Source organism: Corvus moneduloides, chromosome 6, assembly GCF_009650955.1.
Source record: "Corvus moneduloides isolate bCorMon1 chromosome 6, bCorMon1.pri, whole genome shotgun sequence".
NCBI lineage: Eukaryota > Metazoa > Chordata > Aves > Passeriformes > Corvidae > Corvus > Corvus moneduloides.
In genome coordinates this window covers 21886498-21901379 of record NC_045481.1, presented here as the reverse complement: position 1 = coordinate 21901379, position 14882 = coordinate 21886498, and the positions used below count along the sequence as shown (strand labels likewise).

General features: G+C 42.9%; 1 protein-coding gene across 37 annotated transcripts in view; it reads left to right on the top strand.

Annotated features, from left to right (window-relative positions):
* Nucleotides 1-14882, top strand: part of NRXN3 (neurexin 3) — a 982258-nt gene that overhangs the window by 42180 nt on the left and 925196 nt on the right. For all 37 annotated transcript variants that reach the window (XM_032113035.1, XM_032113016.1, XM_032113015.1 and 34 more), the window contains exon 2: nucleotides 13309-14573. In XM_032113035.1, coding sequence (XP_031968926.1) covers nucleotides 13865-14573 — 709 coding nt within the window. In that variant the 5' untranslated portion in view covers nucleotides 13309-13864. The remainder of the gene's footprint in view (nucleotides 1-13308; nucleotides 14574-14882) is intronic.

Sequence of the window (14882 nt, the reverse complement as noted above, 5' to 3'; positions counted from 1 at the left end):
ATGGGTGTGAAGATTAAGGGAAGTTTGTTCTTGAAGTCTGTGAAATCAATTGAATCACTGGGTTGTCCTTTTATTTTTTTTTCCCCAGCAGTGCTGCTTAAATAATTTTTTCTGACTTTATTGCCATTACCTACCTAAATAGCAAATATTCTACTGAACACTACTATTGCCTTCCTCCTCTGCTCAATCATGCATTCCTGTCTCTACGGTATTGTTACCTCAGACTTTATTTTCATCATCATGAAACAGCCTGCAGTCTTGTGGCTTAAAATCAACTAGTTGTGTAGTGAATGGCAGGTGTAGTTTGGTACAGTTGCAATCTTAATCTCTCCCACTAGTCAGAAAAAGCTATTGGGAATAGATATTTTAGGAGATATACTTTGAATGCCTCTAATTCTGTAGCTCTGGACAAGCAGTGTTTGCTGTAGTGAAGCTGTAAAGGATTCTCTTGGGAGTCATCTGACAGAAAGCCAAGAGTGAGCTGTAGTCCAAGACAACAGACTGGCTCAGTGCTGCAGAGTAACTGTACACCTTTATTGACATGTATTTTTTAAGAGGTGACTACTTCTAGCCTGTATTTGTGAGGTAATCGGAAGACCACAGTAGACTCATGGGTTTTTCATATCCTCTTCCCTTTTCATTTAATTCTGTAGGAAGTTCTACATTAGGGATTCTGTAAAAGCAGCTTACAATGATGTATGTCTTCCCTTTCCTGTGAACTATGGAGACACTTTTACTTTTTGCTGTAGTGTACATTGCACATGTTTGAAAACCAGCTGCTTTGAAAGCAGCTTTTCATTTTTTTAAATGATGTTCATAATTAAGTGAATCTAAAACCTCGTATTTTTTCACAACACAGACTTTGTAGATTTTTCCCTTTATTTAGATCTTAATTAAATGCATAGAGGGACTTTCTCCTGTTAGATGAATGTCTTTTTAACTTGCTTAATTTTTGCCTTTTAAAAGCCCCAGAAAAGTGGAGGAAGCAAGTTGAAATAGTTGTACTTAGCTGATCCTTAGCACTGAGCAATGCTGCATACAAGCAGCCTGCCTGGATTTATGTCTTTCTCTTCCTCTGAGCCTTTCAGATAGTTTAGATGACCACTGGTAACAATGGAGTTAAATGTTGACTGCCTGTTTTTGGAACCCCAGACATGACTTCTCCCTTAGGGAGTTTTGGGGGGAAAAGAGGGGTTGCAGTTCTCCTGACTGAGCAGTACATAAACTGTGGTCCCTGACTCCCATTTAAAACACAGAGCAGCCATTGTACAGATTCATTTGATTTGTATTTAAATGGGGAAGGTGAGTGCCCCAGTTTCCTGTGCTGTATCACAGGAGGGAGGTATCGTATGGCTGGCCATGGCAGCCCCCAGGGAGGTGCAGACCATGTTAACTCTCCATGACTGAGCTCTTGTGCTCTGCAAAAGCTGTCTGGTGCAGGTGGAGTGAGAGGGCAGCTGGAGGTAGGTCAGGACTTGAGGCAGGTGAAGGCTTCCCCACTCCCCCACCATTGCCCTGTCTTTCTCCCTGCCTGCTGAGTAAACCTGTGTCTCTTTGGGACTGAGCCATCAGGAATAAGGGAAGAAAATATGCTGTGTTTTATAGATACATCTTCCCTTGCTTAATTTGAGAGCAGACTGTTAATGTCATAAAAGAAGATAGATTGTTCTTCTGTTAGCTTGCCTTTTGAGTGGTTTGAGCACTTCACGATGACTAATTAAACTTTACAATGTGGCTGCTGTAGTCCTAGCTATATCCCCTGAAAGAGCACTTTGCCTAAGGCCAACAGGTCATGAGCCTCCTTATTTTGACTCTTGCATGTACTCTGACTGCTAGAACATGAAGTTCATTGCATGAATCTTACTACTGTGCAGCAAAATACTGGCAGCCAAAACCTAGGTGCTATAGATAAAATGAGTTAAATTAATGTGTGATGGTTACATGAGGGAGAGGTTTGGCCTAGAATCTGGCAACTGGCAGGTTGCAGGAACCATCTGTTGCCTGTGGTATCAAGTGATCATTTTCATTAGTTACTTCTAAATCTCAGTTACTCAACGTAATTTGGAAGCAGAAGTTCTGCCAGGTTATTAGGAGCACTTCAGGTATCTTCCATATAAGTGTTGATTAGAAAAGCTTCTCCCTGTTTCTTCCAGACTTATTTTTGTACTCTTGACAGGTGTGGGGTGGGAGACTGGAGTGCTCAGTCTACCCAGGAATGAGTGCTCTCACTAGTGATTTTTTTTTCCCACCCACATGCTTTAGCTATGTCCTAGGCAGAGAGTCTCCTTAGGTGTAAGGAGGAGTTGTACTGTTTTTTCTTTCCTTGCTTGCCTTATCAGTGGACAGCATAAAAATCATTGTGAGGGGGTTTTTGGTATTTAATTTAGAAACTGGGGCTATTCCTGCTGCATTTCTCTCATTGGCTTCCAGTTTGCCACCAGCTAGCAAAAGCTGTATGTGGAACAAGGAGGTGAAAATTGGTGCCAAAAAGGAGCGAGACCCATCCCTGCCTCATCACTGATCTCCGGAGCTATGCAGAACTTCCCAGACACATGCTGAGCTGAGTGCAGGGCTTGGTATGAAAGGGAAAAAGTGGGTGCTGTTAGCAAGAACTGCTCATAATGTTTTTGTCAAAATAATGGCTTTTCAGACTGTGAAAACAATGTTAGCAGAAAGGATGTATTATTCAGAATGTTCAGATTTTTTTTTTGTTGAGAGGGAGGGTAATACATTTAAAATTGATTTGAAATGAAAAGTTATGCAGTTGCTAGGAATGAAGCTATTTATATAGCAGTCTCAGTTTTCCCACTTCTATATTCCTTCCCTATTCTATACTCCTTTCCCAGAAGAAATAAAAATAAACTGCAAATAATGACTGGAAGTTACTATATCCAAAGCCAGGTAAATTAGAATGTTTCATTTTTTAAATTAAAAATAGAAAAATCAATTAAAGCACCTCAATATAATAAATGTTCTTTTGATTTTCATTAATGGCTTTCATAACAAACAATTATCCTTTGTCAGCTGTATTGCTAACCGTACAGAGATTCATATTTAGTATGGCAAAGCAGAAAATACGTCCCATGCAGATATGGAGTACAGTATAGATATATTCCCAGAGCCCCTATTGCATCTACAACCGCAGAGACTCTGGCCTGTGGAGTTGCAGGAATTCAAGTATTTTCCTTGCTCTTTTTTTCTTTGTCTTTTTCTTTCTTTTCTATTTTTAAAGTATGTGAGTTTGTATCCTGGCTTGAGCAGGTTGAGTTGGGATTTTGAATTCGCAGTCCAGTCACTCAGAATGTCAATTGTCTTCCAGGGCACTGCACTGTGAGTCCCAAGGCTGGAAGCTCTTTAAAATACCATCTGACTTTTAAAGGAACATTTGCAGCTGAATATATATATTTTAAGTCTTTCTAAATCTACCAAGTGTGATTGATTTATCAATATGTAGCAACTAATGATTAAATAAAGAGACATGTCTTCTCCAGTGGTGTTAAAATGCTCCATTAGAAAATTTGAAATAATTTCTAAAGGCATTCATTTCCATAGTGCTGCTAGTTAGCTTTTTCTTTCCCTGAGCTCACTTGTAGTGTTAAGTTGGCTGATAGACTTTGCTTCCTGGGTCCGTTGCCCTGGTACACTCCTGCATTTGGGGCTTTAATATAGAGAGAGAATAGAAGAGTGCTGTGCAGTGCCCCTGGTCTGTTTCTCAGGTGTCAAAGGGTTGTTCTCTGTTACACTATCTCCTAGTGTTTTTATCGAAGTTAATTTTAAAATAAAATGCAGCTGTGCTCTTCCACCTTTCTGCAGTCATGCCCAAGTACTTTTGAGAGCCCAGGATTGTCCAGCCTCTGGACTTCTTGTTTTAGCGACTGTCTGCCTCTGTCACTCTGTGTGTACGATGATTCCTCTTGCACTTTGCTACGTGCATGCATCCCCTGCCTTTTTGGCTTCTTGTGTGTTGCTTACTCCAGGAAATAAAATTTCCTCGTCATTAGGTGGTTCCACTGAAATAAGAAGATGAATCCTTTATACTTGAATTTTGTAAAAACCCTTTTGTTTTACACATCTTAATGTTTGATTCTTCATTTCACAGCAGGAAGTTTCTGAGGAAAAGACAGCTAAAGAGAAAACTTGTAGGGCAAAACAGTGTGAAACACAAAAATGAATTAAAAACCAAAAATGAAAACCCTGTTCTGTGAGTATCTTGTCCCACTGTCTGGGCTCATAGGACTCTTAAGCCTGAAACTGTCTGTTCCACAGCCTTCCTTTCAAAATACATTGTGCCAAAAGCATTGTATTTTTGCTTTGAGGGTCCCTAGGGCTCTGGAGCCTAGGTAGCCTTTACAGTGCTGTTTTAGTCCTTAGCTGTGAGGCCACTCCAGTGGCAGAGTGACAGGTTTGTTATTCCAGCCTTGCCCGCAGGCAGTCTGGGTTAGGTGGAGGATTGCTTGGTGCACCCTGACAGATCACCATGCAGTGCTGCAGGCACAGGCGGGCTGCAGTGACTCCTTGCAAGCAGAGTGTGTTTAGTGTCATTCTTACCTGTCCCGTAATTGCTAGTCAGTTTAGAAACTGACCCCTATCATGCAAAGCTACAAGTCATTTCCTTGATGATCTGGAAAGTTTTCAATATCCTCAGCTATTTAAAGTGTTATCCTTTTCCAGCCAAGACAGTGACACTTAAAGATTTTTGCAACCAGTCTTGGCAAAGATTTCCACTTCCCCAGCATGCTAGACCTGAGAAACCTATCTGTGCATAGCTTCTCATCATGTTGCCCCAATTACCCTTAGGTAAAAGTGGGGAGAGGAATGAGGTGGAATGAATTTTGGCAGGAATTTGTGTATCAGAGGATGAAAACAACAGATAGCTGGAAGAATGCATTGATTTCCTATGGCAGGGGATTCCCAGTCTGCTGTTGTGTGTACACCCACGAAAAGCAACATGTTTCTGGAGCTAGTGGTAAGAGAGGAATGTGGTTCAGAAAGCAGACACCTAATCTCACAGTGGCTGTAGACTTCTGGAGCACTTACCAGGGCACCAGTGTCAGCTCCCTGGATTGGTCAGCATCAATCACTGTGAGAGTTGGGTGAAAGGGATCACCCACACTTCAATTCCAGTGTTTAACTGGGTTTGCTGAAAGGCATTTGGTCTGTAAATGGAACCTCAGCTGTTTAAAGAGCTTAGGAACTGAGAGCATTGCCAGCACTCTGGACAGCTTCTTGCACCTGTTTGCTACGTTTAGGTGTTCGTGTTTGATTTGTGGGGAGCTGAGCACACATTTTCACATGAGATTCCAAAGTTGCAATAAAACAGAGAGCGTGCTAACATGTTACATAATGGGAAAATCCACTGTAGATTTCAAGATGTCCATGGGCCCTTTATTTCCTTTTTAAGTCGATGGTGCTTATCTTCCCCTGAGCCAGCAGACTACAGAGAATGATCTAAATTAATTACTGGCCATACTAATGACAGGGAAGTCTGGCCAGGTGCAATGTCCCCCTCTATACATGTTATGTTTTTAGTACAATAGCAAATTTGATTGCTTCTGCCTCCTGTCCTGTCTTCATAATATACTATCACAACATTTAAGAACATGCAGACTTCTCTGACTTACTGGAAATCAGGTCCAGGAGTACAAAATATGTTAAAGAAAGTGAGAAACGACTGTGATCTGTAAATGAAAGAAAAAGTGAGTTAAAAATTAGTTCTTTTTGTAGTCATTCTGATGGTCCTTTTAAGCTTTTCTTCTTTTTTAATTTTTTTTTTAAGGAAGTGTTATACAACAGCTGGAATATAAAGGCATTTTAGTGCTAGCTCAAGTACATAAAATCATAGTTATTAATGTGTACATGTGTAGTGCCTCATAGCTCAGCTCTTGACTATGTTGTGCTAGATTCTGTCAGACAGAAAATGTTCTTGCTCCTGAAGAACTTAAAATGCATATGAAAAGAAGAAGCAGATGGATAGACGGACAGCTAGGAAGAGCAAGGTGGTATTACTTAGTGTGCCAGCCATTAGTTTTATTTTGTTGTTGATTTTGTGCTTTGTACCTTCTTCTAGAGTTAGGTAGCTGGCAAAGCAGTGCACTAGTGACTTTTTTCCTCTTGCTTCAAAGTCAGGAGTCCCCGCCACAATCCAGTTGTGTCTTCCCTCTGAGGACTGTCTAATAGTGTCTGTAGTATCAAATACATTTTGGGGCAAAAAGTAAGCCCATTCTGCACTGTTAGTCAAATCTTTTCAGAAGCAGCCTTATTTTCAGGCATCAGTGACATGCCCAAACTTCAGTTTTTGGTAACGATAAGCATGTTTTCAAAAGACTTGATTTTTATTAAAAGAAAATAGAAATACTGTGTACTTCTGGAAGAAGTTTTGCCTTTATCAATAATGCCAGCACTGTGAACTCACCAAATTCCCTGCTAACATTCCCTGCTGAGGTGTGTGTAGCTGCTGACTGCATTTGGTGCATTAGGATCTGGTAGAATAAACAATGCTACAGATCTGTCCAAGCTTTTTTGATGGCAAAAAGGAGAGGATGCAGGGGATGGAGACAGACCATCTACAGAAGGAGTAAAAGAAATGATAATGATTCAGAGCTCTCCAACTGTTGAGCTTCAAAGTCTTTAGAAAAGCAGGTATTCTTTGTTCTCTTTTAACGCTGGTGGAATTGAGGCAAGGCCAGTGTTCCCAGTGCAGCTGCCATGGGAATTACAATAAAGGCTGTTGAGTTTTGCAGAAATCGCTCTCCTGGTTAGTACCAGCTCAGAGATGGGGGAGTCTGGTTTCTCCTGCGTGGCAGTACAGAGCAATAACTGCTCAGCTGCTGCCAACGCTTCCTTTTAGCTACTCCTTGTTAGTGGAGAGTTTGTGGTAATGGGAGTAATTAACACACTGGGAGTCATTTCTATGTCCTGGAAGAGAACAGAAAGCCATCAGAGCAGCCCCAGACATGATTGCTCTGCAGGGTTATTTTCCCTCTCTCTCTCTTTCTTTTCCATTGTGCTTGCGTTTTGATTTTTCTTCTTTGTATTAAGAAAGCTGGAGAGCTGAAATGGTCTTTAAATTGCATTCATGCTGAGCCCTGGCTAGGTAGGCTAGTTAAAGGTCACTCTCATGGACTAGATGGCCTCCTCTGTGGGGTGGTGAGAGTGTTTAAGAAGGGAGTCACGATGTCCCTTGTGGCTTTTTTAACCCTTCTTTTTCCGGTGTAGATTTGAAGAGCTCTGGTTCTGAGTTAAGTTTTTAAAATATGCCCAGGAGGTAAAACTGTGAAGGGTGATTATGATAAAATGGTAACTCTCCCAGCAGTCAGATGACTTTCTAGCCTGATAGGTCTGAAGTGAGGCTGTGCTGCCATGGTCTTATGCTGTTTATTGAACTAAGCACTTTAGTAGTTTTCTGATATCCCTTCTGAAGCTGCTGGTGGCATTTCCATTGTGTGTCTTGCTAGTGCGGGTAAATTCAGCTCTCCCCTACCTAGGTGCCTAGTTTGGGTATTACACAGTGTTTCTGGAGGTGAGCTCCAAGGTTAGCCTTGTCATAAGCAGTCATTCTTGCCTTCCCTGGGGAAGAACTCAGAATGGGGAGAAGAAGGGCAGTGGGCTTAAACTGACTGCAAATCACATGCCTAGGTACCAGGAAACCAGCAACCACTCACCTATACAATTGATGGTGAAGGCATGTGCATGTGTATATACTAATCCACTACAGGGAAGCAAAGACAAACTAATTCTAGCTTTATAGTCTGGGCTTTTTTTTTCCTTTGAGAGGATACCCTTGAATCGCAACCCCCCATACCCCCTTTTCATACCCCCTTTCCTTGCTTTTTGCTTGATACAGTTTTTTTGCAACTGACTCCTAGGGAGCTCAGTGCTGAATTTAGATAAGAATTAAGTAACTCCATGTCTGTTTTCAAGAATGGAAAAGTTAAGCCTGCAAGATATATCAGTAATGTGAAGAACCAGAGAACAGAAGAATATGTCTTCTACTTAGGTTTGGAGTAGGCCAAAAGCACGTGTGGTTTCACAGTGATGTGAGAGACCGACATGAATACTATATCCCTGGAAACCATGCAGAAGAGGTCAACAGCTCCGTGTCACTCTCAATTCCTAATTTTAAGATGCTGGTCTTCATATGGATGGATCTCTACATCCAAGATAAAGCCTGAAATATCACTGCTTTTCTCCTTGCAGCCAGTCAGCCAGTAATGTAAGATGCTGCATCCCATGAAGTTCTGCCAACTTCAGCAGAACCTAGGTGTGTTCAGCTCTTTGCAAGTCAAAGCCCCCATTTTCGATTGCACTTCCAGCTTCTTCACTTAGCAGAGACCATCTTGCCTTACTGGTGATCCCTCTGAGCTGTGTGGTGCCACTGAAATCTCCCTTGGTAAGAGAATCATAGAACTGTATGAAGATAGAAGCTCTCTGTCTCTACCTTCATCCTAGTTCTTTCAGCTCGGCTTCCTTGGCACCATCCCAGAGTCCTCTCCATCCCAGCAAGGGTATGAGGAAGTGTCCAGATTTATTACTGAGATGCAAATGCTGCGAGAGGAATTAAAAACTAAATTAGCCCCTGTGGTTTTCTCTAGTCTCATGAATTTCAAACCCTCCATGTCCCCTCTCAGTTTTCTGTAAACATCTCTCCGTGCATCCTTGCTGAGGATGTTGTGTGATGGGAGGATTTCTTCTGTGTTCCTTTTATCCATAGTGACTGTAGCAACTCAGTTTTCACATCTGCATTTTTTATTGGAAGGGTTATTTTTTTTTTTTTTTGTTTGTTTTTCTTTGACCCTTTGTCTTTAGCCACAATTCATCTGAGGATAGACCAGGCAGAAAGATTTAAAAGCTTTAGCCAAAAGGAGCCCACTGTTCAGAACTGGATGAGTGAATAAATACTATTAATTCCCCATTTCTCTCTGCTAGCAAGCTTGACTTTTAATGTCAGTTATTGAGGGTAAATGTTACTGTATCGTTTTGAGCAGCATATGTCGTAGAGCTGCAATGATTTGATTGCTGTGCTTTGGGCCAATTGCAGGGAGACACATGGATGCAGAGCCAAATTAGGATTCTGTGTTTACTCCTTCCGAAAACTCTGCTGCTTTGTTAGGGCCTGGGGAATAAAGAAAACAATTGGATTTTGCTTGTTTTACTGTGAAGGGAGGGGCAAAAGTGAGTTCACATGGATCTTAGGTGACCAATATATATTTTTCCTTCTGCACAAAGTGTGGCATAGTGAATGGTTCTGGTTGCGGAAGAGGATGTCAGACTGGGTGGACTGTAAACCTTTCCCATCAGTGTGTCAGTGGGATTTTGAACAGCATCCTGAAGTGGAATAACAGGACTTACACAGTCTTGCACTGGGGTGCTGTGGAAGGGGTTTGCAAGGGAAGCCAGCCTGTCTGAATTAATCTCTGTTCTTCTTTCTGCTGAAAATTACACTTTCAAATACAAGTAAGTACATCCGCAAGCAATTAGCAGCCAGAGAGGGAGGCAGTGGAGGAGGGAGGACACGGAGTGACAAACCCATCTTCTGCAACCTTTCTGTGCAGTTGGGTAAATAAGCTGCAGAGCAACAGCTTCCCACCCTCTTTCCTAAGCAGGTGTGTTTCGAGACATTTGCAAAGATATTAACCCTGCATACAGAGTGTGCCAGTCAGTAATTATGGAAATTAGTTGGCAATTAGATAATGTCACTCACTCTCCACATACAGCTGATAAGTGGTTGAGAGCCACTTCAAAGCAAGGGCGAGACACCCCTCCCTGGGCTGCTGAGCAGATGGCTCTGACCTGGCATTAATAGTCTGCTGTCAAGTTTAGGAAAGTGTGCAGTGGTCAGGCAGCACTCGCCCGTGGCACTGCCACGGGGCTGCCTCCCTTCCCCGGCTGGGGAGCTCTGTCAACCCTGTGAGTGGGACGTTTCAACAGTGCAAGTGGGTGCGTTTCCTACAGTGGGTTTGGCGTGTGTGAGATGCCGAGCCGTCTGTTCAGTGTGCAGGTTCCTCGCTGTTGCAGCTCTCAGGTGGGCCAGGGAGGCGGTACAAGCTGTTGGAAGTGCAGCTGAGATAACTTGCTTGCGGCTGTCCGTCATGAAGTCCCTTTTTTTGTAAGATGTTGTCATGCCATGACAATGAGATTTCTCAGCGATAAAATACGTAAGACAATACTCTGGGATTCTGTAGTTTTTGTTCCAAACTGTAATGTATTGCTATGGTAGCAGTGTGCTGTATGAGGCTGCTAGGGTAGTATTTATGCTAAAAATAAAATGGTAAGAGCAGAAAATTATTCATTCTCAGTGTGTCTTGGAGGATCATTGTGGGAATGGGTGAGGCACAGAATTGGTATGTCAGGATTTACTCTCTCAAGGTTGGGATTCAGATCCTGCCTCCTGCTATAAAGGGCACTGAGTCTTCTGAGCTTTTCTTGAAGACCCTGCTACTGTGGTAAGATTTGCTCTCACAGACTTAACTGTGTGACACACGAAACTGGAGTAATGGGAAGCGCCATGAGTCAGGACTGACGTGCACTGACAGAGCTCTGAGGGAGTCACAGATGGCCCTAGCCTGCTAGTGGCTGGGTGTGGGCAGCCTTCCCAAAATCTGAGCTGCAGTGTCTAAAATGTAGTGAAGCACCCAGCAATGACACCTATATTTCATGGGTTTTGCATTGTCTTCCTCTTCTGAAACAGAGCTGGCACTGTCTTCTTTCAAAACAGCTAGAAAGGGATTACCTTGGCTTCTCTCAATCAAAACAGAAAGAGGAATTGTCTTGGCTTCCCTCAGTCAACAGTGCTCTTCCTGTTTAACCGTTTCTGTCTGGTTTCCCTTGTTTACTATGCCTTTTGTCCTGCCCTAATGAATTTATATCGTTAAAGATATTTGCACCACAGAGGTAGCCTACTCCCATTGTTGTATCTTTGAAATATCCTAAGGACTGAAGTGACCCACGGAAGCTGATATTTGTCTGTGTAAACAGGGTTTCAGCACCGTGGGATTGGGAGAGATTGACAGGCTTCTCAGACAGGAGTTTGAACTGTGCATGGACATACGCATCTCAGGTTATCTATAGTGTTCACACCTGCTGCTGTGATTTACAGCATCTTTCACTGCTTATCAAAGAGTTGGTCTTCTAAAACAGGGAGAGAAGAGTGTAAGACTGAGGGCTGGTTTTGATGCAGATGATGCGATCTACCCTGCCCAGGAGAATTAAAAACTGGTGTGAGAGCCCTGCTGCATTGGGGTCTCTGTGGATGGTTGCTGCCATGCTGGGCTTGTCTCCCTTCTCAGCTCAGGCTGAGCACAGAGCTGTCTGATGGAGTACTGAATTTTGCCATGGTGGTAGTAAATGGTTCAGGAAGCTGTGAGCTGCTGGAAGCACATCAGTGGCTAATTTACACACATTATGATATTCTTATTCCCATCTCATCAGTAATTCCAGGCTTGGGTCATCACTTTCTCTCTTACCTTTCTCTCACTCTATTCTTCTCCATAAATCATGGGCTATTTTAGTGGATCCACTAGGGAGCACAGAGAAGAAAGGTAAATGAATGAGAACTACATAATATTTTCCCAATTAATTTTTCAGGACCCCCCAAAACCACCATGAGCTTAGCCAATATTGTGATTATTGGGAAGACAAATTATTTGGGCAATTGGATTCTGTGTTCAATTTTTTTGTTCATTTTACACCTCTCCTAACACCTCCTTTGCCCCCCTTCCATTTTCCTCGGCCAAGCTGTTAACGATTAAAAGGAATTATCTTCCCTCTGGTTTTGACTTGATTTTATTTGTGTTTATAGCAGTGTAGCCAACATGCTCCACTCAGGCAGCTGCAGGGAACAGGCTTGGTTTCCACTGGGCACTGAAAGCTCACATTTCTCTCCAACTTGTGGGTTTTCTTTTAATTGATCCCTTTTGTTTTCTAAGTGACTTGTTTTTTGTGCTGGCTAAATTTGTCAGACTGACAGCTCTGGAGACTTATGGCTTCTGCAGGTCCCTGAGGCAGGTGAGGATGTGACTGTGTGAACTCTCCCCTCCATTTTTTAGTGATTCTCCTCCAGCTCAGCCTCTGTCCTTACCAAACAGAAACTTTCCAGCACTGCCCACTTCTGCAGTGTCTGTGTGCCTTCTCCTTCAGAGCAAGATGGGCAATGGGGTTGAAAGGTGTCTGCTGTCAACAACTCTCATTGTCCACAGCACAAAACACTTTTCCCAAGCAAATACTGCCTCATAATATTTGTGTTCCAGTTTGTGGAAGTTGTGTTCATGCTGACTTCTGTGAGGCTGAAGGCCTTGATTCTCATCGCCTCCTTTCCTGCTTTGTATTTATGTTAATGCCATTCTAGCCATTCCCAGAGATGTTCTTGTGTCCAACCCATCTTTGTGAACAAACACCTGTGTTAATAGAAAACTTACTTTCTTCTTGGGTAGAATTTTCAAAGAATGAATCTAGCTTTGTGCTGCCTTTACTTGTCACTTAAAACATCCTCCTACACCAGGCATAGAGTCACCCACATGCAAGTATGCAGAAGTGAGTTAAATTCCAGTGTTAACAGATGTAACTCACTGAAGGCAGTTAGAATTCTTTGCTCTCAGTTAGGGATGAATTTGGCCTTTTTGCCAAACCACTAGACCAGGGTAAGTGGTTAAGTGCTTAGACAGTTCTTAGCATCTAAACTACAAGTTTGCTATCATCTAAGCTGCAGGTTGCCATATATAACTTGCATAGCACATGTTTCCAGGTTGCAGAGGTCCTTAGTAGAGTCTCTGAAGTATGCAAGACATGTAAAGTAAAAGCAGCTATTGTGTGACAGGCTGACAGCAAGGTTGTCTTCTCTAACACTTCCTTGGTGTGCTAGGAAGCATAATGTAAGCAATGGAATGGGAAGTTTGGATAATGTCTTCTCTTGCCCTTACCAACTTTTGAACTCTAAGGAACTCTGGTCTTTCCCCTAAGCATTTTCATGGAGAGGTAATTGTTACTGGGAAAGCTCCAGCAGCATTCTCAGTAAAGTCAATGAGATTGCATCCATCATAGGGAGTTAAATGATTTGGTGTATTTTTACCTTGCTCATTGTTGTTACGTGTGCAGATGACTTGGTGAGATCTCTATTTTGGCCTCTTACTTTTGAGGACATAGATGTCCTTGATGCTTTTGAGACCTGTACAGCCAATTGCAAGCATGAAGAAGTGTTCAGAGTATCAAGAAATGTAACTGAGTAATTGGACAAGATGTTAGTAAGCTTCATGGTAAAGATGTGGTGAGTAGTAAGATTAACTTTTCCCTTTCTTTTTTTGTCTTGCCCCACAGGTCCTGCAAGCTCCGTGAGTGCCAAGCAGTGAATTATGGGCTGGGTATCCACCAGTGCATCATGAAGACTGACTTTATTTTTGCCCTCTTGAAGTTCACGTGCTTTATGAATTCACTCTCCTATCTCACTGCCATCTCTGTAAAGATTGTCATCACATGTAGAAGACAAGAATTCTAGGCTTGGGCTTTGGCTCTACCTTTCCTTCCTCCTGGAACACCAGTGTCACCTTTGTGTTCTACCAAAACAAATCACTATAGGTTATTTTGCCCTTTAGAGAGTACGCCATCTGGAGAAGTCACTTCATATACTGTGTACTTCTGAGATAAAAGCCTCTGGTTCCTAAAGGGTAATTGAGATCTTTCCTTGGGAGGAGACATTTCCTCTTGGTCACGTGTGCTTGCTATCTCGCTTTCCACTTACTCTCCTGCTCTCTGTCACTATCTCTGCTCTCCTTCTCTTCCTTTTGGATTTAACATTTGGTGTTGACTGCTGGGGTTCTCCTCCCAGTAGTGTGGCTTCTGTTTTTCTCCTAGGGAAGAACAGATTCTTGAAACAATGGGCTTCACTCTGCATTCTGTCTACTTCACCTTGAAGGTGAGTCTGCTGCTGGGCTCCTTGCTGGGTCTCTGTTTGGGTCTGGAGTTCATGGGCATCCCCAACCAGTGGGCCCGCTACCTCCGCTGGGATGCCAGCACTAGGAGTGAACTCAGCTTCCAGTTCAAGACCAATGTCTCTGCTGGGCTGCTTCTCTATTTTGATGATGGTGGTGTCTGTGACTTCCTCTGTCTGTCCCTTGTTGATGGGCGCATCCAGCTGCAGTTCAGCGTGGACTGTGCGGAGACGACAGTTATCACAGACAAGCAGGTAAACGACAGCAACTGGCACTTCCTGATGGTCAGCCGCAATCACCTTCGGACGGTGCTAGTGCTGGATGGTGAAGCCAAGCCAGGTGAGGTGCGTCCACAGCGCCAGTATATGAATATTGTCAGTGACCTTTTTATTGGTGGAGTCCCACTGGACATTCGTCCTGCTGCGTTGACTCTTGATGGTGTTCAGAGTGAGCCTCCGTTTCAAGGATTTATCCTGGATCTGAAATACGGCAATTCTGAGCCGCAGCTCCTGGGCAGTCAAGGGGTCCGACTGGAAATGGAAGGACTTTGCTCAGAAAACCCCTGTGAAAATGGTGGCACTTGCTTCCTTCTGGATGGCGAGCCACACTGTGACTGCTCAGCCACTGGATATACTGGCAAGCTGTGTTCTGAAGGTAAGAGAATACTTCCCTACTTCTCATTGAACTTTACACAATCCAAAGAGTTAATTTGTTTAGCAGGACTATGACAGAGTTCTTATTCCTGCTGATGGTTGTCAGAGGAATTCAAGTTCCACCATTCTTTTTCCAAATGGAAGTAATGAAATGGGAGTAGATAGAGAGTGTGAGCAACTGCAACAAGTGCCTTTCTGAAAGGATGCTGCACTTGTAGCATGGACAGATTTCCATCATCTTCATCATTCATTTCATCAGCAACTTATTAATAGGGGTAGAGAACATAAATTGGTAAATAAACCTAAGAAG